The following is a 22,983-nucleotide window of genomic DNA, read 5'->3' as shown; positions in this document are numbered from 1 at the left end:
TTTGAAGTATTCCCAAGATTAGGAATTTGAAAGTGTGGAGGGAGGTAGTGTTTTCAGGTTCATAAACAATCCTTAGATAAATGCTTGCTGCATTAAGCTTATTAATAAAACCATAGGGGAAGAATGCCTGTGATGTCTTTTCAGATTTCTCTACAGTGCTGGGAGGACTAACGTGGTAATCAAGCAATACTCCAGGAGATTCCTTCCTTGGGAAAGTTCTAGAGGAATGCACTAACACAAATGCTATACTCGTGTAAGCTGTGTTAGCAACCAACAGTTGTGCAAACCAGTCTTTCCAGTCATTCCCACGTAAGTTGACATGATATGCAGAAGCCTTCAACAAATACCTAAAGGCAGAGAAAGGGAAAGCCCTAGTATCTCAACCCTGTGTTGTTCATATTTATGGTAATTGAGAATTCCTAGACTGACAACTGAGTTTAGCCTGAAAAACTCAAGAAGAGCCTACTTTTCCACACTTAGCCCCTCTCTCCAATTCCACATTAAAACTTAGCCCACTTGACAGTGTAATTTTCCTTGCTCTGTGTATGGAACCCCCCTAATCTGTTCTATAATGTGTTGCTTATCGTGTCAGTAGTTAATGATCCTGCTATTTCTCCTTCGCACTCAGCAGCCCTGCTTTAATTATGCCGGGACATTACGATCCTGGGGCAGCCATTTCTCAGTGTTCCCGGACATCATGAAATGTGATAGGAAATCTATCTCCTCTCACGTATGTTGTCTACATATTGGTTTTCTGGTTCTTTAGTCCCTTTAGAGCAGGGTGTCTTGTTATCCAATGGCCACCTATTTATAAATCTCTCCAGAAACTTACTAGACTTGCTCTTCTATTTGAATGAACTGCTAAGTATTTATTGCCTTTAAAACTTGCGGAAGCCTAGATATTTTACAACCAGTCGCATTTTCATCATTAAAGGGAAAAGTTAAAAGGAAGATTTTAAAAGCATGAATCTGAATCACAAATGTAAATTTCATTGATTTTTTTTGCTAAAAAAAATTTCCTCACAAGAGGAAATAAGGTGCTACAGAGAGCTCCCCACAAGGGCTGAGCTACACAGTATGAAAAGATAGTTGCTGATATTAAGATGCCTAAAAATACAATACGTGGTAGAAGACAAATGGGGGGGTCACCCTAAAACACGTCTATATTACACAGAGAGGTGACATGACATTCTGAATTACATCGTTAATGCCGGAGTCAAGACTTGAAGCCAAGTCTTCCTATTCTACAAATCTCACTCTAACAAGTAAGATGCAAGTTATGACTTATTAAAGATTCAAAGAGGAAGGTGCACTTGAGGTGGACTTGGAAAGAAAGGTAGGGAAGGTTCTTCTCAGGCATGATGCTTCCTGCAGCGCCATCCGCGGGAAATTGTTGTTGTTGAAAAATACTTGGGAGGAAGGGAGAGGTCACAAGGTAAGAATTTCAGGGATGAGAACCTGCACCAGAGCATAGAGAGTAAGTGCAGGTGTGTTTTCCAAGAAGTCTGAAGACAAAACATGGGATTGGGTGGCAATTTAAATGGGTAAAAAGGTAAAAGGAAGGTTGGTTGTTCGTTTATGTGGCCAACATACCTGGCATTGTATACAGGACTTGTGGATACTGAAGATTTACGAGAGAGGAATAATTTAGGAAATAAGGTCCCAGAAGCAGCAGGATGGCGAGAGCACACGTATAGATGGACGGGTTGGTTTTGACCAAGAGTGAGGGTAATACTTCCTCTGTCACATGCACCATGCGAGAGAGGCAGGTGAGGATTCAGAGGGAAACAGAGTTGAAGGGGTTTGTGTTGAAAGCCTTCATCCTTTTGGGACATGAATCTGTGAACTCATATCCTAAGATGGAGGGATGGAGAATCAAGTTGGGAAGTTGCAAGTGAAGAAGAATCTGAATGCCTGGGGGAGGGGAATGAGAAAGGAAGTCACCAGGAGAGGAGAGGGGTAAAAGGCTTTTCCAGAAGCATGGAGGGGACGTCAGAGATCAGTCTTATTTTCTCCAGCTCTGCTGAGAATACCGGCGGTGGGGGAAGAGATGAAAGTAGTTGAGCACACCTAGAAATTGAGGGGACCAAGGTGGAAGAAGCCAGGAGGACTGGGGGTGGAAGTGAGAGCTTCGTTGACCACAAACACAGAATGGAGGCTGGAGAAGATATATTGGGGGACATGGAAGGAATCTGGAAAATCAAGAGGCCTCATAAAACCTCCTATCAGTTATTGGGAATAGCGAAATGACTCCATGTAAGGAAGGGAAGTTGTCTCCAAGAGAAGAGTCACAGCTTTTGGTTTTAGTAAATATCATCATAAAATGCCTCAAACCAGACTTCATATCTATGTGTCTATGTGTGTCCTTATATCTGCTCCAGCAGGATATCCCTGCCTGTAAGTGTTCATTCATATTCCTTGCAGGACAAATTGCTCAGGTGCTAGGCTACAAGCGATGATAGTGCATATGATCCAAAGGCAGAAACAGTTCATCTTGTTTTCTTCCTTGGACCTTTGTGCTCTTCCTTGCCATCAACCCATACTCACTAACAGTTTAGTTGCCCTTTCCAACTATTTGTTGAGTACCCCACCCTGTTACAGAATTGTGTTCACATTAGAAACCAAAAAATAAATGAAACATGGCTCTCTGTTCTCCAGAAGCTTACAGTCTGATTAATGTAGATAGGCGGGTAAGTAGACAATTTCAATATAGCGCATTAAATGCTATAATAATAGTATGATGCTAAGAGGGGCTACATAAGACAAGGGTTCTATGTTAAATACTTCAAAGGAATTGCCACCTTGCACGAGGTTCAGCAGGATTCTCTAGTGTAGAACTTACAAGAGTTTCTAATACGTTACTGTGCGTTGTGAATCTTCACATGTGTACAAGGAAGAGATCTAGTACGCAAAATTTCCCCCAACTTTGAGCACAGAACACTTTTTCAACGGAACTATTCAAAAGATATGTACTCCGGGGGACATATCCTGAGAAGCACTGACATAAGGTTCTTGCCTACTAAAAAAATAAACGTATTTATCTTTTCTCAGACTGGCCAGTGGAGGGTTTTCTCCAAATCCATAAATGACTTTTAAAGTTTATTTGTTTTTTAGTCCTATGCCAGAGTAAAGATGTAGACTTAGAAGGCTTGACCATTAACACACTGATCATTAAGCTGGGCTCGGATGAAACAGAATGCCTGCTCATTCTCTCATTAATGGGCCAGTTAACATTTTTTTCCAAAAGAAATATTTAACGAACACAATATTGAGTTGCTCCCGGTGCTTCTAATTAACAGACCACTTGAAGATCTCTGTTAAAGAGAAAACTAGCTTCAGGCCAGAAGATATTGTAGGACCTAATATATATGCTACAGTGACCAAGCATAATTTTGAAACTAAGGATTTGAACACATAAAGGCTAATGTTTGTGCTCCATCTTTATGGAATTTCTGACAATGACTCTCCAATCTCTCCTGACATTTGGTTTTTAGGAAAAGCAATTGGGATTGAATTGTTCCCTCTCCGCATTATCAACCCTTGTATAAAAGCCTCAAGGTGACTCTTGATTACCTGCCCTCCATTTAGTAATGCTGGGGACAAACAGATCAAGAAAATTGTTTCATGACTCATGCCTTTCAGAATGTTTCTAAGACATTAAAAAATTTACTGTAGGCTGTTCATGATTGTAAATGCAGCCGTGTCATTAAGAAAGCCTAGTACTATTAAAATAAAGATTTAACTCTGACCTGATTTTTAGCTTAAAGAATTCTTCACAGCAAAAATCAAGGAGAATTATCCACATACTAAAGAGATGTTGCCTATGAAATCTGATGAGGATCAGGACCTAGAAAAAATATTCTTTAGTCTCAGGCACTCATTCTCTCTCTCTCCTTCTGTCTCTGTTCAGTTAATTTAATAGATGCTGATGGTGTACCAGGTGCTACAGTAAGGGCTTTACTTGACACATTTCTTCACCATAATCGCATCATAGCTAGTACGTTACTACTAGTATACACATTTTAGATATGAAGAAAAATGGGGCTCAGCAAGATCACACGACTAGCCCAAATTATGAAGGTGTAAGTGGCAGAGAACCCACTCATGAGAACTCCTACTCATTACGTTGTATTTCCCTCCACCTCGCAGCTCTCCTTTGTCTGCGGTGATCCACCAAGAATTCTGATCCCTTGTAGGAGCCAAAGTTATTTCTAAAATAGAACAACTGAGCCTTAATGATAAAGCACTAGAAATTTTTACAAATCTTGAGTTAGGGCTGGGTTCTCTTTCTGGCCTGATGACTATGCCTTCAGCCAGGAGAGGGCTGGGGGGCATAACGGCCTGATATAAAAATCATGGACTGTGAATTTAAAAAGATCTGGATTTACCTCTCAGCTCTGCCAGCTCTGTGTGCCATTGAACACTGTCCTTCATTTTCTGCCTGAGCTTTCCTCACCTGTTAAGTGGGGCTGTACTGCCTCCTTCCTAGGGCACCACAGCATCGAATGAAGCAACGTGCACCGAGTGCTTAGCACGGTGTCTGGCACACGGAAAGTGTTCTATGGAAGTTCCTGTTGTGGGCAGCTGTGACAACATCAGACAGAACCCGTCCATACGTCTACTTCGCTAGACTGGCCTCAGGGAAATTGTTGCCATTGCTACCATTCCTTAAACAGAGCTGTATATTATACTTTCCATTTAACATTAGACTGTCTACGGAAATAGCAGGGAGTTATTAATTGAACCAGCCCATTGCTCTTAAAATATGCGGGGTAAGAACCACTAGGGTAAAAAAAGGAAGCATCCAGAGTGGAAGGCATCTGGGAAGGCACAGGTGAGGCAGTGTGTACGTGTTAGAAGTGACGGAAGACAAACACGCAGGGAGAGCCTAAGAGTTCTGAATTCTTTGAGGCCCACGCTGCCTCTCACTCAGCTCAGCTCTGGGCTCACACGACTCCTTCATGAAAGCGGGTTACACGAACTAGCAGTGCAACTGTAAGGGGTCATTGTTGTCATTATTTTGAATATGCAGCACAGAGACTTAAACATATCTACCCAACACTTGCCCCAGTGAGAATTAGGACCAGGATTAAGCCAGGGGTAGTCAAAACTCAAAGACAAGGCTTTCAAGCCAGGGAACAGGAATGAAAACGTAGCCATTCACTCTCTTTGAGCTGGGCCCCGACTACTCATACTTGACCGGGTTTAGGAAGGGGGTGGTGAGGGCATGAAGCAGAGGCAGAGAAGGTTCCTCCCCGCAACAGTGCAGTAAGCTCTGAGCTTGGGCATTCACTTTCGGCAGAACGTGACCTCGCGTCCGTTTCACCCTGCATCTAGGATAGCTAGGACACGAAAAGGAAATGCCTCACTTGCCTCGCACGAGTGCGGGAAGAATTAAATAAGATAACAGAAGGTGCCTACGCCCCAAGGCACACTGGGGAGCCTCACTTTCTGCAGCTGCTCAAGAACAAGGCTTCCCCAAGACTGGGTAGAAACCTCGAGCATCTAAAGACACCTCTGCCAGGGGTGCCTGGGTGGCACGCTCAGTTAGGCATCCTACTCTTAGCTCAAGTCATGATCTTGGGGTCGTGGATGGAGCCCTGCATTGGACTCCATGCTCAGTGTAGAGTCTGCTTGGGATTGTCTCTCTCCCTATCCCCCCAACTCCCCCCCCCATCTCTCTCTCTCTTTCTCCAGTAAATAAATACATCTAAAAATAATTTTAAAAATTAATAAAAATCTGCGCCAAAGGGCAGGCTTCAGGGCTGGCTAGACATGAGTAAAACCCCACTCTGCCGCTTACCAGCCTTAGGAAGTCTACTCGTTCATTTTTTAAAAACCATTTTTCATTGTTCTTTTCATTATTCATCTACTTATTTACTGTCCACATAGATACCAAACTAAACTGACCGAACAAAATGTCCCTGGGGGTCTAGTCTGCATCTGACACAGTGTTAGATGCTGTAGATACAGAGATGACCAAGACTGACAAGGTCCCTGTCCTCACGAAGGGTCTATTTTTAGAGTTAGAGAGATGGACAGTGAGCACGTTAAAAGCTTTCCGGGTGATCATGATGAGGGTCAACAAGAGCTGCTCAAAAGTAGGAAGCTGAGGGTCGTCCCAGAGCAGTTAGCGAGCCATTGTGATCCAAGGAGCTGCTAGGTTCGGGGTTTCAGACGTGAAAAGTAAGGAAGAAACAGGTTTACAAGAATAAGACAATATCATTCAGCCATGAAAAAGAACAAAATCTTGCCATTTGTAACAATGCGGACCTTGAGGGCATGAATGCTAAGGGAAATACGAGGAAGGCACATGTCGTGCCATCTTCTTTGTATGTGGAATCTAAAAAAGAAACGAAACCCAAGCGCATGGACACAGAGAACAAACTGGTGGTTGCCAGAGGTGAGGAGCAGAGAGTGGCTGAAATGAATGGAAGGGGTCAAAGGGTACAAACTTGCAGTCATAGAGTTACGAAGTCCTGGGAGTGTCAGGTACAGCGTGGTGACTACAGGTAACAATACTGTGTTGCATATTTAAAAGTTGCTAAGAGAGTAGGTCTTAAAAGTTCTCATCATAAGGAAAAAATCTGTTCACTGTGCAGTGACACACTAGATATAACCGTGGGGATCATTTCACAATATGTACAAATATTGAATCGTTATACTGTACACCTGAAACTAATACAACGCTAGATATCAGTTACACCTCAATTTCAAAAAGTCCTAAGATTGCAAAGCCCATAAAGGGTGGAACTAGGATTTGAAACCACAGAGACTCCCATGTCTATGCTCCTAATCACTGTGTTATGTTGTCTCCAAGATGATGAACAAGAGGCTTTGGATGCCCAGGGAGCCCTAACCTATTCTGCGGAGTGGGGCCAGAGAAGCACTCTCTGTGGAAATGAGATTTAAGCCATGGTTGATTTAAGAAGAGTCTAGGCAGAGGAAACAGGTGTGCAACCACCCAAGGTAGGAGAGAGCAGTGAGTTCCAGGAATTGAATGTGCAGTGTGGTTCAAACAGAGAGAGCAGGAGGCAAAGCTGGGGAGGGGGCTGGTGTCAGAGCATAGGGAGTCTTCCCTAAGAGCAACAGGAAGCCAAAGGGTTACATCGGGGTGGGGTGTGGGCTTGGGGGGTGGTTTGCTCATGAAAATTTGGCTGCCAGGCGGAGCAGAGATGGGAGCAGGGTAAGAGTGGACTGCAGGTAAGGTCAGGATTTCATTTCAATTTTCAGAATCAACTTACAGACCAATGGTTCTCATCCAACGATGACTGGCACTTCTGGGGCCATTTGGAAATGTGTGGAAATAATTTGGGGCTGCATTAGTTGCAGATCGGAAAAACCCAGTATTGTGAGGGACACCCCTCCCCAAAGGCAGAACTGTCCTCTTCCAAATGTCAAGGTGGCCCACACTGGGAAATCCAGCCACTGGCAAAACCAGAAGGCTCCACTGTAGGAACATAAATATTATTAGCCGTGACGATGTGAAAGCCGTTGTATGGCTGAGAGATGTGGATGAGAGGAGGGGCAGGAGGCATGAAGGGAAATGGAGAGGTGAGGATTCATTCATCCTACATACGAGGCTGTTAAGAGACACTTTCTAGAGTTGAGGGGTCCAAACATAGATGGCTAAGTGTATTCTAGTTGTAAAGAGCACCAAAAGTTAAAAACAAAATACAACTGAAAATTGTGAGGAGAGAGACAAGAAGGAATAGTATACATAAAGTCTTCATCTTTCAGAGCAGGGAACACTATTTAAGTTAATGAACCAAGAAATGGAGGTAGAAATACGATATTTAAAATTAAAGAAGAAAATATCCTCAAATCAGGAAGAAAACCACCAGAAAAAGAAGTGCCATTAGAGTTTGAATTCGGGGGAAGGTATTAGTAAGGGCAACTCTGACTTTTCATTATATCCCTTCCCTGAAACACCGTTTGCACGTTATTTCCACCCGCATATGTTACATAAGTAAGTAAACTATAGTTTCAGGCCTTAATGCATGTCCCTGTTGCGGCCGTCAGATGGCTCCCTCACGCTCTGAGGAGCTCGTTCTGTTTAGCAGAGTGCTGCCAAAAACCACGGGCCACCTTCGGACATGTGTCCCGAGTCTTCTGGTGTTGAACTGTACCTTCTCCTCAAGGGCCTTGGGGCCAGATCCTTGACTAGTTCCTTCCAAGGCTGAAAGAACTTCCCTGCCCCCACTGGGTCCAGAGCCATTTTTCCTCACGTGGTCGGGAGGGAACTGAGCAGCTGCTGGGAGGGGCTGGATGCCAGCCAGAAAGGGAAAGGGCAAGCTGTCCAGGGCATTCCCGTTGGCTGCGGGGCTTGCTCCCATGTGTGGGTGTCAGGTAAGAGCAGGCATCCATTCTAAAGAAGCGTGTGTGTGAGTAGAGGATATGGGGGGACAGGGTGAAGTGGGGTGGATGGGGGCATGAGCAGGAATTAGAATCCAGACGGCCTGAAACTAACTGTCCACACAGCAGCCCAGCTGGGCCTCTACGTATCATTATCTTTTATGTGTCCAATTAGTAGAACTACACTATTCTTTTCTATGTGACCCTTCTGTGAGACTGTGAGAGTGTACTGTTGTTAGTTGCTTACATATCTGTAGCTTAATCTTCTATCATCTGTGATCTCTTCCTCAAGGGCAGGGTCTGAGCCTCATTCATCTTTATATCTGCTGCACTGAGCATGTATCTAATAAATTCTGGTTGAATAAAGGAATGAATAGATGAATGAATAAATAAATGAAAGCCAAATGATTAAATGCTTATTATATCCCCCCATCTTTTAAAAAACATTAGCAAAATAGGGTATAACAAAAATTTCCTTGCTTTCTGGTACATCCCTGATTGTGTGAATCTGGTACGTGTGTGTGTGTGTGTGTGTGTGTGTGTGTGTGTGTGTGTGTATTACCATAACTACTTGCCAGAGTTAAATAATTGGTAATGGGGAAACAATTTAAGCCTCTGGGATCCCTATGATGTGCAGAGAGGCTTGGATACCTCCAGGACTAACAGATCAAAGAGGAAATTCAATGACACTGCAAAGGTCAGATGACATTTATGGAAAGATAGGCTCACTCAGGAAAGGTTTGGAATTGGCTAGGCAATAAGATTAAAGAGCATGAGTCTAGACTAGGAAGGAGTAGGAACTTGGTAGCAGAAACACCAATTAGCTTCCTCTATTACCCAGGGGGTGAACCAAGTAGCTCACTTCAGTCACATGATCAAAGTATAACGGAGTTAAGAAGGGGAGACCAGCAATAACACTACCTGTTTAATTAGCATAACAATAGTATGAGCTGTACCCATGCTCAACCCTTTTTAGAAGTCAGTAAGTCACAGGGGCATCTGGGTGGCTCAGTCGGTTGAGCATCTGACTTTTGATTTCAGCTCAGGTCATGATCTCAGGGTCGTGAGATTGATCCCCCATTGGGCTCCATATTCAGCAGCTCAGCGGGGAGACTGCTTGAGATTCTCTTCACTCCCTCTCCCTCTGCCCCTACCTCCACTCATGCTCTCTAAAATAAATAAATAAATCTTAAAAAACAAAAAGAAGTCAGTAAGTCATGGAGGCTGCCATGTCATTACAATCACAATTTCTTCTTGCCTAGCAATGGAAAAGAACTTTGTAAAGATTTTCGAAGATCTTTGATGAATCACTGTGCAAATTTAATCAGGCCCTGGTGGGTATTCCAATGAACTAAAAGTAACCAAGCATCATTATGATGGGAATGGTGTGCCAAATTTCTCTAGCAGAAAATTATAGATGGATGAAGTTATGTTCTGTCTGGATGGTTATAACTAAGAGAAGCTCAAGCCATTAACGTTTGTAAAGAAGGTTCTACTTACTACTCTTCCAGGTTCGTATCTTCCCCTAGGGAGCCCGGACTCAAGGTAATTCCTGGTTAATAAACATGATCGAATGATCGATCCATTCATTCAACAGTATTTTTTGAGCTCCCATTGTATGAGTCATCTGTTTGAAAAAACGGACCTTTCTTACCCTTTTTTGAGCCCATTCTTGCTCAGAGCAAATACTTGAAAGACATTTTCTGGTTGAATGATGGGCTGAAACAAAATGGATTTTCCCATACTGGTTTCATATCTGGATTGTAGTTGACAGAATTTATTACTACTGTAAAACTTCCTTAAGTTTAGGAGTTGTTAAATTTGGGAGATTATAGTTTTCTTTTATATTCCCCTTGCAGTAAAGATCTCTTTGTATTCTCCTTGCTGTCAAAATCAGCTGTTGATGGTACCCTTACATAAATTCTCTCCATCTGGCTTGGCTCTCATTTTTTACTGAGCTTCTCTACCTTGTTAACACAAGCTGTTGACCTTGAAGCCTCAATGTAAAACCAGGCTCACTGATGTCACTCCCTTAAAGTAATTTAGTATTACAAATTATAGTAAAGTAATTAGTATTCCTATATGTGTGTGGGCACATGCGTCTTTGTGTGACAGACTGAGAGAGAGAGAGATAATTGGGGCTCCAAATTAAAGTTTAGCTGTTGAACTTGACTATTCATGCATTCTCCGTCTTTGGTCTATTCTCAGGGAATCTAAGAAATAAACAAGCAAACACTCTAGGTGGCCATGATTCTGAGACACAGAAAACTGAAAACAACCTGGAGATAATATAATTTGTGCATGGCTCAGGCAGAGTGTAGCGGTGGGGCTGTCAGAAGTAAAAATAACACAACTCCAGCTGAAAATAATTAAACAGCAACTCGCTAACCCAGCCCAGAAACCAAAGATGAACAAAGGGTCAAAGTGTTGCACTGGCTCTACTGTACCTTGGTAGGCATGGGCTTCTTGAAGGTGATTTCAGCTTGCATCCAGACACCCCTTGGAGACTCCAGCACAGACCAAATTTTCTCTTGAACTACATGGTTCTCTTCAAAGATATAAACTGCCAGGGTGTCACTCATTTTTAAAAACCCATAGATGGCATAATAAAAACGTAGACAATACTGCAAGTTTCCAGGCAGGGAGGGACCGTAGAGCCTTCCAATGTAGCCAGGCTGAGATGTAAACTTTGTGTTGGCCAGCAAGTAGTACCCTGCGAACAGGACAAAACATCCAGGCTATCAGCAATGACAAACTTAAATCATCTAGCCCAGTCAAGTGGGAAAATTTGGTTAAAAGTAGTGGGATTTGCCAACAGAGACTATTTCTATAGGCTTTAAATGATAGAACGCATTTTGTAATATCTGCGGCTTAAGGGACAGAACATATCCTGTGACTCTATTATGAATAAAACTTCTCCAGTTCTAAGTAAACGTCATAAACCAGTGTAGATTCCCATCTGCATACGCTCAGATGCCAGTCATCAGTTAGGATATGTGTTTCTCATGAAATAAAAGGGATGAAATCATCTTGGGGCTCCAGCTGCCTGGGTCAATCAGGTGACACAGATTGAGTACTTAATACTGGATCTTGGTGAACGTTAGGCCCAGAGCAGATTTTTCCTTCTTATCTCTGCAGCGACCAGCCGAGATAGAGCACGGGCTGGTCTGGCAGTCCTTGGAGTTTTGATTATTTCACGTGAGTATTGTTATGGATTGAATTGTGTCGTCCCCCGAATCTATTTTGTTTCAGTCTGCCATCCGACCAGAAAAGATCTCTCAAGTACCCTCTCTGTGCAAGAAAAGGGTCCAAGGAAGAACAATTATTTCTTTTAAATAAGAAAAAAGAAACATAAGGTCAAGAACCTTCCCTCCCATCTGCTCCTCCACTACCCCCACAGTAAACTCAAAACCAATCCATGTATCCTAGAAAGCCTGGGTAGAAAAGAAAAAAATAGTACCTACTCTTCTTTCCTTTTTCTGCTCCTCCCCCATCAATGTTCCCTTGATCGCCTCAGTCTTTGTGTTTAGTTTGGTTTTACCCAATGATTTAATTCATCTGGCCAAAAGTTCTTGGGTTATTTTACATGGACTGAGTCGTGTTCCCCCCAAATCCACTGGTTGAGACCTTAATTCCCAATGCAACTTTATTTGGAGATTGGAGCTGTAAGGAGGTAATTAAATGAGGTTATAAGGGTGGGGGGCCTTAATCCCATAGACCTGATGTCCTCATAAGAAGAGGAAGAGACACCTGAGACCTCTCTCTCTCTTCACTGGTACACATAGAGTGAAGGCCATGAGGACTCATGAGAAGGTGCCATCTATCTACAAGGCAGAAGGAGAGATCTCACCAGAAACCAACCCTGACAGTATCTCGATCTTGGGCTTTCAGCCTCCAAAACTGTGCAAAAATATGTTTCTGCTGTTCAGGTCACCCAGTCTGTGGTACTCTGTTTCGGTCACCCGAGCAGACTAATGTGGGTGACCATACACAGCCAGAACAACATTTTTGAAACCCAAATTTAATTCTTCTCTTCTTTTACTTAAAACCTTTCATGGTGTATCATTTCTTTCATAAAAAACAATCCCAAATGCTCACTCTGGCCTGCCACACCCACAATATATGTCCTAACTCCGTATTCCTCCACTCTGCTGCCCATGGTGCAGCCACACTAACCTTCCCATTGCTTGGGCTGTCCAGCTCTTTCCATACTCAAGGCCTTCACAGATGCTGTTCCCTCTGCCTGGATTCCTCACACTCTCCCAGCTAATACTCTCTCCCCTCAGAAAAGCCTTCCCAGGTTCTCTCCCCTATTCTCTCTCAGAGCCCACTCTTCATTTCTTCCATAGCAGGTACCACAATGTATAATTATAAGTTCATTTGTGTATATATTTGTCTGACATTTCTCTTGCCCATTGAAATGACTGCTAGCCAGTGAGAGCAGGACTCGATTTCTTCACTAGTGTATCCCCCAGGACTTAGTCTGGCCAATGACTATAGGTTTTTGTAGTGCCTGTATTTCTACAAGTTAAGCCACCTCTAAGAAAAGAATTCATGATTACAAGTATAAAATTGTAAGAGCCCCTTTCAAGGCCCTTCGCAGGACCTGGGCAAGTAAGGTGCTCTGAAACATAAGTTTCCTCAGTGTATAGTAAGCACACCCTGGTGACCAGTGTATAAATAGCCATTGAATAAATGACTTAGACACTAACCCTTGAAAACAAGCTCTTTGCACCAGTCTCTATGGGAGTGGGCTTTGCAGGGGATGCCATCAAAGTGATTAGGTAGGTAATCCTTATACAAGGGAGCTCAAACTGGTTTCTTACAGCTCCCTGTGGACATAACCATCAAGTGCCCCCCCAACATCTTCCAATAGCTTTTATTGCCTCACAAAATATTTTTCATTGAGTAGAATACACATAACATAAAATTTACCATTTTTACCACTTTAAAGTATACAATTCAGTGGTATTTAGTACATTCACAATGCTGGGCAACCACCACCACTACCCAGCTCCAAAATATTTTAATCACCCCAAAAGAAAACTCTATAACCATTAAACAGTAACTCCCCAGCCCCTGGCCACCAAGAATCGGCTTTCTGTCTCTATGAATTTGCCTTTTCTGGATGTTTTATGTAATTGGAATCTAATAGCTTTTTAAAGGCACTTCTCTATCTAAAGGGAAGAGCAAGATAATTTCCAAAGGTTTGGCTGTTTAAAGTACTGGCAGACAGTCATGCTAACATAGCAACTTAAATGTCAATTTTTTTAAAAAATGGCCAAACGCAAGATTACCGATCGTTTTTGCTTCTTTACGGTTGCCTTTTTTTTTAAAGTGGCCATCTTGATTGCTGTGGAGTAAGGATGGCAGACGGAACATGAACACTACCCCCACCCCCAGCGTCCCCACATGCAGACTCCTGATTTACCGATGCCTGATGTGTGGTCTCCGGCCCGATACATGTTTGGTTTTACTTTCACCCGGGTCCAGCCTGGACCTTCTTTATCTTGATAAAAGTTGCAGAGATCTTCCTCAAAATTGCAGCTGGCTTCCATGGCACTGAAAGGAAGCTCTGAACAAAGGAGAACCAAAGTTAAAGAGCCAGACCCAAGGGTCTCAAAGGACTACGTCAACTGGTTGACAAATACGTACACATTTGTGCCAGGGAGACTGAATAAATAAAACACAACAAAATATTTTTACCCTAATGGCATGCTGACAGGTTAGCATCAAACTAACATCTCAGCATGACAGGAAAATTGTTCTTTTCTTCCCTTAAGGGACGGAGGGAAGGAGCTCTGTTAATACTCTCTATAAAAAATAAAGAAGTATCAGACTTCAAAAGAAATTTCCTTTCATAATGTAAAGACTGGGAGCAATTATTCACATACTTCTTCACCATTCAAAACTCATTCATAGAAAATTAAAGAGAAAGAAAAAGGTAAAGATTTTAAGGAATTCTTAATTTTTCTCTAAGATAGGTATTTTAGAAATAATATTTTCCAGAAATAATGTTCCTTTCTTGATCAATCTCTGTGTCACCAGCATAGCCGCTGTTTACTTATAATTGACATTAGTAGTAGGAGCTGATCTGCTTGAAGAAAATCATTGCTCAGTATAAATCACGCTGTTCAAAAAGTGACACCAATTTCATCACCCATACTGCTATTATTTTGGCTTTTGCTGAGTTCTGGTATCATTTACCCTGGTCTATAAATACCACCTCATTCCAGATTGCCTGGAGGGACTGGAACATAGAAGATTTCCACTCTTTTGAGAAGAACTTGGTACAGCAACAAGTGATTGTAAATCTCACTGTTCAGATTGTCTGAGTCCAGAGGGGATGTGACTGCCACTGTTTGGGACACATTCGATATAGCCAACTGTGATCCGTTCCGCATGCTGACATACACTGGTCTAAGCTTTTAGGGCCAGAGAAAGAGGGCGCTGTTTTGAATAATTGGGAAATCACCTCCAGAGAAACATTTGAGTTCTGGGAGCAGTGACCTGATGAAACAGGTAGCTGTTTATGGACAAAAACTCACTATACTCTCAATTCCTCAATTTCCAAAGCAAGAAAACAGTCAAGTGGGCTGAGGAGGTGGCCCAGATTAAAGCGGATGAAAGAGGCATGACAACCAAATGCTATAAAGAACCTGAGATTCAATCTTGGTCCAAGAAAACAAAGAGCTACAAAAGACAGTACTGGGACAACTGGAGAAATTAGCATTTGGGCCGTGGGTTAGTTGATAATATATCAGTGCCAAATTTCCTGAACTTTATAATTATCTGATAGCATGTGGAAAATGTGCTTGGTTTTAGAAAATCGCACTGGGGTATTTAGGGGTAAAGGGGCATAATGCCTGCAACTTACTCTTACATATGGCAAATGTGGCAAAATGTTAATAATGTGTACATCTGGGTGAAGAGTCTATGAGAGTTCTTGATAGTACTCTCACAAATTCTGTTTGAGTTGAAAATGATACAAAAATAAAGTTTTAAAAACACGAAATTAAAAAAAGGGATCAATAGCACATTAAAAAAAAAAGAATAGGAAAAAAATGTTCCTGTATAACTGCTTGTACCTCAGGTGATGGGGCCTCGAAAGTGTGCAAAGTGAGCACCCTGACAAACCGGAGGAGAAAAGGAAATGAGCATTCTCAATGCTCTAAGGTCCACCCACACATCACTGTGCCTGGCTCTGGGAGCACCAGGGAGTATCTTTAAGCCATGAAGATAAAGTCTCTGAAAAATGAGTATGCTATCATACAGACAAGGCTCCTCTGACACCAGACCCCCTATGCAGATTTGGGACCAGAGGAAACCCCATACTGGTCTTTAGTCTTAGTTACCCTTCTGCTACCTGGTAATGAACAGGCAGATGAAAACCTACAATCTACAGATGGCCGCCTGGCTCCCAAAAGCCATGCACAAAGAGAATGGCAGGCCAGTGAAATCACTCATCAGGGATATATCCCAAGGAATATACCCCTGGGCGGCCACAAGAGAACCATAACCCATTTGTGAGGCATGCAGGAGAGGCAAGAGGTGGTATTAAGAGCTACAAGGAAGCATGGCTCAGTTCTCTCCATGGTGACAAACTGAGTCACGCAGAAAAGATGTTTCTGAGAATGCGATTAGAGTCCTTTGCTAAATACCTAGTCATTGAAATGGATTTGTCTGGGGTCCTGAGAAGGTCTGATAAAAAAGAAAATCTCAAAAGCATCACTGAAAGCCTAACTCTTTTTCACCCAGAGTGCTGCTTCTGCTTTGAAACAGCGTCTGATTCCTGAAGACGGGGCCAGAGGGCCTGTTTGTGACCCAAAATGAGCTCGCCAGAGATCGGAGGTGGATGGAAAGCCTTTGCTGAAGGCTCGTTTCAGAGCATCTGGGCTGAGCGGCCATGACAGCTGAATGACCTGTCTGAAGCACAGGGAGGAATCAGAGGCAGCTGGAAGCCCTTGAACATCAGCTGATCAAAAAAAAAGGGAAGAAAGGCCCTTTGAACAAAGTACCAAAAAGCATCACAATGTAAGATGTAGTTAATTACTTGCTTTCTGACATTTGAACTTTTTAGAAAGGAGAGGCTTTGAAGATACTCTAATCAGGTGGAGGGTGCTGCTGTTTGAGAAGACTTGTTGGCAGCCTTTCTCATCCTGAAGTTCATGGAGACGGACTCAGCACCAGCCTGAGCGATCTAAACACTCATCCGCAGCCTTTCCGATCCTCGGCCGGGCAGCGCCCCAGAGAGCTGGGTGCAGCGTGCTCTGCAGGCTGCTAAACTGGCACAGGGGTTTTATTTTAGCACGAGCCAGCCCGAAAGCAGGCTGAGACCGCTCAAAGCTGGCGTGGAGACAGAGTGAGTGGGACCTGGCGCCAGACGGAGCAATCTTGCTGGAGCAGGGGCTGGGCCGCTGACCAGGCCGTGGAGATGCTTGAGGTCTGAGCTAAAGCAACTATAGCTGTAACCAAGGCAACAACCAGAGCCAGGTTTCCAATCAGACATAAGATGGGCAGTGTGTGGTTAGGGAACGGGCATAACTGGGATTTCGGCCCAGGCAGGCATCCTTTGAGGGGTATATCCATGCGTCCACGAGTGTCAGGACGCTTCCAGGCCCTAACTTGGGGGTGGGCTGGACCCAGGCCCCGAGAGGAGATTGGTCATGAGGATGGCAAAGCAGTGGGAGCTCGATGTTTAGCGTTGGACAGTAAGCCAGGGTCTCATCGGTCTCAGCCATTCAAGAATGTACAGCCTAAAAGGAGAGCTTATTCCCATGATCTAGGCACTGGGCCAAAAGTGGTGGTGGCCGGGGAGGTCGTGGGTGGAAAAGGCTTGGAAATGGAAGTGCCCTAACTCAAGTAGGGGCAGTGGGGAGGTCTCACTGTCCTCTGGCAGCATCCTGGGGGTACTTGGGGAGTGACACGACACTGGTGTTTAACACCTGTGACTCTATGATGCGTCCCAGGGTTGGGAGACTGGGTTAACTCTAAGCCCAACCAGATGGTGGGAACGAGACGCTTCTTATGTTGAAATAATTCCTGTCTCGGCCTACTTGGGGAGATGAGGGAAGAAAATGCTAGATCCAGCTGGGAAAAGCAGAGACAACAAGTCTGGAGCTAACCAAGATAAGGAAAAAAATGTTGGCACCTGTTACGAAACAGAAGGGCATAAACTATTTGTGAAATGTGAGATGAAGTATGAAAAAGGGAGGGCTCAGCGTCTAAGACTCAGAATCTGGCCCACAGCTGCTGAAGGCCAGGCATCAAGCAGGCCCCTGCTCACCATTCACCAAGGTGGGTGCCTTTGCAGGTTCTCTTCAGTTTCAGTTGGACCCTCTGGTCCCCAGGGAAGGGACAGGCATATTTTGAAAGTTACATAAATAACATGAAGCCTCGCGGCCAAGCATTTCCTGCGTGCCATACTCTGCTAAGGCCTTCGCGGACATTGACTCATCATCTTCCCAACTGTGCGGAACAGATTCTTCTAACCTTGTCCCATCTATGTGGAAACAGAATCTCAGAGAGGTTAATTAACACGCCAAGGTCACACAGTTCGTAAGTGACAGAGTAGGGATGTGAATCCAAAGTCCTGGCTCGGGAACGTTACGCTAAGATCACGCAAGCAAACCATTTTAAAGCCAAGTTGCCAGGCTGGGAAGTTGTGAAGGCCAGTATGGAGCGTTGGCTAACCTAATTATGTGAAAATGGGAATTGGTGGTGGTCCCTGCAGAGGAAGGGTCTGTCTGAATGTGGGCTGAATTTTGCAGACCGAGGAGCCACGGGCCCTTTTAACAAATAGTCCTTATTTTGCTGGAATCTTTCTTTCCTTTTCACCAGTCAGTGGGAAAGCGCTCACATCGATTCTGTATCTTTTTAAAAGGGAGAGTGTTTCCACACATTACTATAAGGTGGATTGGCGGATACTATGACCTCCCACCGGCCTCTTCACACCTTCTACCCCGTGCAGGTACTGAATAAACACCTCTTCTCCGGTATGTATAACTTGGAAATAGAAAAGTTCAATGTAGATGCCCGGTGACAAAGAGGAGAAACTTTCCAAAAATAATGATAAAGAGGTTATGAAACTACTATTAACATCACTGAAATATTAGCTGATGAGATTAGGGAACAGTCAGATTTAGAGAAGCAAAACAATGTTGGTTTCTGTGTTCTGTCCAGTTTAGAGACTCTTTTAATCTTAGGGTTACAATTTGAATTAAATCATTTTAGTGAAGATATGTAAATATGAAGAGTCTGGTTCTGTTTCACTAACTTTTTTTCCTTTTTTAAAATTAGAACTAGTAAAAAATAATATTTGGTTTTAGCACATTAGAGTGTTTCTATTTTGGGGGTAACACTTTAGCTCAAGTAGAAAATATTATCTTTCTCAGTCCCCTTGCTTGTAGAATACATCTGAAGCCATATGAAATTAGACACCAATTCTATCTTAAGTGAAAGTCAGGCTATAAAGGCCAAGTTCAAAAATGTACTTCCCATGCTCTGAAACTCAGAATGAGGGCTCATTAATAAGATGGGACAGCCACTGTTTCCCTGCGGCCTCCCCCCAAAAAATACACTAAAAGGTAAGGTCAATTGTATTTATCTGGGTTATCATGAATATAGTGTCATCCTTCTTATTCTAGAACATTTGTTGTCTTCTCATATCTTTTTTTTTTAAGATTTTATTTATTTATTTGAGAGAGAGGGAGACAGCGAGAGATAGCAAGAGCCGGAAGGGGTGGTGGGGAGAGGGAGAAGCAGGCTCCCCGCTGAGCAGGGAGCCTGACGTCGGGCTCGATCCCAGGACCCTGACATCATGACCTGAGCTGAAGGCAGAGGCTTAACTGACTGAGTCACCCAGGTGCCCCTGGAACATCTGTTTTCTAATTTCCTTTGAATTGATTTGCTGACGTATTTTCCCAAAAAGTAAGAATTTCCTCTCTTTTCCAAACACCAAGTTTATGGAAATTACAAAATTGGCCATGATAAAAGAATTTGAGGATTTACTTAGAAAGAGAAAATAAATTAAGTCCATGATATAAATATCATAAACTGTCAGAGAGATGATGTATACCAAATATTAACATCCTTAAACATGGAGACATTTATAGGTCTTAGGTACATAAAATTAGAAAGAGTTTTTAAAATTCTACTCAGTAGAGTTTGAGAGTTTTTTCCCACCTACTCAGCCACCTGTATATGGATCTAAGATGTCCTTTAAAGAGAAAGATGGGGAGGGAATGTCTTTGGATTCTTTAATGTTCATGACCTAGTAGGTAGGGACGGCCGAAGCTCCTTAACACGTGACCACTGGCCAGTGGTGTCAGAAGAATTAAATTCACTCTGTGAGGGGGAAAAAAGGGTAATGTAGCTGAAAAATGACTATTTGATTAAATAAGTTTGTAAAGGAGGACATAACAGGAGAGGCGAGAAAATTAGAAAGAATTAAATCAAGTCCTGACCCCAGGCATCTACCGAAAAGGAAAAGAGAATGCTTACCTGTCTGATTCTGGCAGTGAACAGGAGAGAAAGAAATGTCATCCAGGGCAACATATCCTCCTTTGGGACCATTGAAAGCAACTTCAAAAATAACCTGCCGAGGAAGATGGATTGTTACAGGTTTACGTGTTTTAGGCTTCAGAACTCGTAACTATGATTTATGGATTTTTTAAAAAAGATTCATTTATTCATTGGGGGGGGGCAGAGGGAGAGAGAATCCTAAGCAGACTCCATGCTGAGTGTGGAGCCCAACACAGGGCTCGATCTCATGACCCTGAAACCATGACCTGAGCAGAAACCAAGAGTCGGACCTCAACAGACTGAGTCATCCAGGGACCTCTCTCAACTATGATTTACAATGATGTGGTAGTCAAGCCAGGTCATGGCAAGTTATAAGTACCCGTGAGAAATCACGTTCCTAAATCCAGGGCAGCTCGTGACTCGATCTACAGTTTCTTTAAGGAGGAGGGAATACTAAGCCCCAAGTTGTATTTTCTTGGTGGATTCTTCCCCTCACTTGAGTATGTATCACTCTCTGACAGAACCACAGACTCGACAATTTGCGTGGTGACCTTCAGTTAAAGAAACAACAGGCTCCTGGCTGAAAGCAGGCCAGGCTCTCCAACTGCCCTTCCCAGAGAACTAAGACCCTGCAGGGACCTTTCCCCTTTTCACACATGAAATTCTCTGTGAGGGTTCTGGACAAAGACGCAGAATCAAAGATGATGACCTGTCTGCTAAGGCAAAATCGGGCCCCAAAGTCTACGTATGGATGTCAGCATTTCAGCATATCCAGGCGCATCCCAATGGGCAGAAAGAACATGAGGTTGTTAATGAGTTCAACCCTTTGGTGTTTCTCCCTTCTCGGCCACCAGCTTCTACTCGGAGGTCAATTGACTACCTTCTGCCTGTGCCCAGGGGGATGGGGAGTGGTGTGTGCACTGCACACAGTGGGGAGCACGGCGGAAAAACCGGCCCAGTGTGCAGCCCATTGGTGAGGCAACACGAGAAGATGCAGTGTTGGCAGGGGTTGAAACTCAGGCCAGACAGATGATGTGAGTGCATGACAGGAGCTTGGTGTGACGCAGCAGGACACGATGCAGACGGTCCTGAAATGGGGAACCGAGCCTGGTCTAAAGGGGCCCAACTGCTGACATGCAGGAGTTCAGGCCCGAAGTGTCTGTATCTACCAAGTTCTCAAGAAGACCTGGGTCTCTAGATTTGTAATGGAAATCTTTGGATCTTTCAGTGTTGGTGATGTATTCAAACACTAAAACGAACATGGAAAAACAAAGAACAAACAACCCCCCGCTCTAGCAGCCAGGCACATCGCTGTGGGCTAGATCTGACCCGTAGACTTCTAGTTTTCAAACCTCCTCTAAAGAGAAGAGTGTCTTGGAGGCAAGTGGACTAGGGTTCAAATCCCATTTCTGTCACTAGCTAGGTGACCTTGAATACATTGCTAACCTCCTTAGGGCTTTGCCTTTGTTATTTGTAAAACAGGCAGAGTAACCCCTACCTGGTAGGACTACTGAGGAGATTAAATGAGATGAGGTATATAAGGCCCCTAGCATGGAGTCAGGTGAACCTGAGCTCTGTACTAAATTCATGCGGATTTCTCCAGGTTGACCCCCTCTTGAACCCTTATTCAGGTGTGGGCCTACTTAGCCACTAATTAGCTCATGCAGGTTCCTTCTCTCCTCCAGGTCTTAGTGTCTCCAGTTTTGAAAGAAAGAGTGTGGATGAGAGGGCCCAGCTCAGCTTAACATCCATGGTCCTACAGACACTTGGATTCTGCAAAATCTAAGAGGAGCCCCGGAAGTTTTTTGCTGGCAAAGGTGAGAGGGGAGGCCGAGAACAAAGGGGACAGACGTGAACCAGTGAGAAGGGGCAACGGAGTCCACAAACATGGCGCGGGTCCGCAGCATTTCATGGGCAGGGTGCTCACGGATCGAGTGACTGACAGAGCTTGATCTTCTGCGCAGGTGGGGTGAGACTGCTTCTGATCAGAATTGGTAAATCACAGCCCACGTGTCAGCATATTGTTCCCTCTCGTTCGGAAAATGAGGTCTCAGATGTTTTCCTTTCTTAAATTCATTGGAGAATATGGTGACACTAAATTCACTGAGTTCTGCAGAGTTCCCGTGGCTGGCAATTTCCAGTGGCAGCATTGTGAGGCAGATTGCTGGAGCAAAAGCACGCACATGGGAACCAAAAGGATACACACTGAGGCGCAGTAGTGTCCAGAATTGTGACTTTTCAAGCACTGACGTAAAAGAAAAGTCAGCAAAGCCTCACTCATACAAATGTTGCCCAAGGAGTTTATGGTCAGATGGAAGGAGTTTGCAAAGAGACTGTCGTCACTGTGTGTGTGACTCATTTGACTTTAATAGAAGGAAAAATTTCTGAAACAGTATATGCGTTTCTTTTTCTCCTTATAACCCCAACTCAGAAAATTTTCCACTGGGCTGCAAGAGCAGACCAAGGCCTCGACAGACTTGGGGATAGGAAAGAGTGCACGTCCTGCAAAAGGCATTGTGCTCTCTCTGGAGCTGGGGCGGGGGCCAGGAGGGGATCTGAAGGGGGAAAGGGGAATGGCAGGCCTGTCTTCAGTAGACAGAACGTGTCACCAACCAATCCAATCCCAACACGCTCTGCAGCTCCACATCAGGTGAGCAGATGACAGCCCCCAAAACCATGCAGAGAAGAATCCACCTCTTTTGCACTTTAAAGGGAACCAGGGGAGATATTACAAAGAGCGCAAAGCAAAAAGTAGGGGGTATGAACAAACCTGTGGTAACTAAGACTCTATGTATAGCTCCAAGTCTGCAACCACAATGTTGCACCCACTCATTCTAGGGGTCCTCTGGGGTCCTCAGACAGAGCTGGGCCTCTGCCTTCAGCTCTAGGTCAGATTTGAGCCCAGGACTTTCCTAAGTGCCTGGCACTCAACAGCTGTGTGACCTAGATAAAAAAATATCAAACTGCTTGGGCTCTCTTCATTCTCCTTCCTTATCTGCAATGTGGGGATGATTTTATCTACTTTGGATTGTTGTAAGTACTGGAATACACACATAAATAGAGACATGTATTAATATATGCGCTTAGAAAAAAGGCCAGCAATGA

General features: G+C 43.8%; 1 protein-coding gene across 8 annotated transcripts in view; it reads right to left on the bottom strand.

Annotated features, from left to right (window-relative positions):
- Positions 1-22,983, bottom strand: part of MAMDC2 (MAM domain containing 2) — a 374,048-nt gene that overhangs the window by 38,707 nt on the left and 312,358 nt on the right. For all 8 annotated transcript variants that reach the window (XM_048218282.2, XM_048218280.2, XM_057305609.1 and 5 more), the window contains 3 exons: positions 19,858-19,951; positions 13,787-13,930; positions 10,803-11,068 (listed from right to left, as the gene is read on the bottom strand). In XM_048218282.2, coding sequence (XP_048074239.2) covers positions 10,803-11,068; positions 13,787-13,930; positions 19,858-19,951 — 504 coding nt within the window. The remainder of the gene's footprint in view (positions 1-10,802; positions 11,069-13,786; positions 13,931-19,857; positions 19,952-22,983) is intronic.

The sequence above is a fragment of the Ursus arctos genome, unplaced genomic scaffold, assembly GCF_023065955.2.
Source record: "Ursus arctos isolate Adak ecotype North America unplaced genomic scaffold, UrsArc2.0 scaffold_33, whole genome shotgun sequence".
NCBI lineage: Eukaryota > Metazoa > Chordata > Mammalia > Carnivora > Ursidae > Ursus > Ursus arctos.
This window is presented reverse-complemented; position numbering and strand designations above follow the sequence as displayed.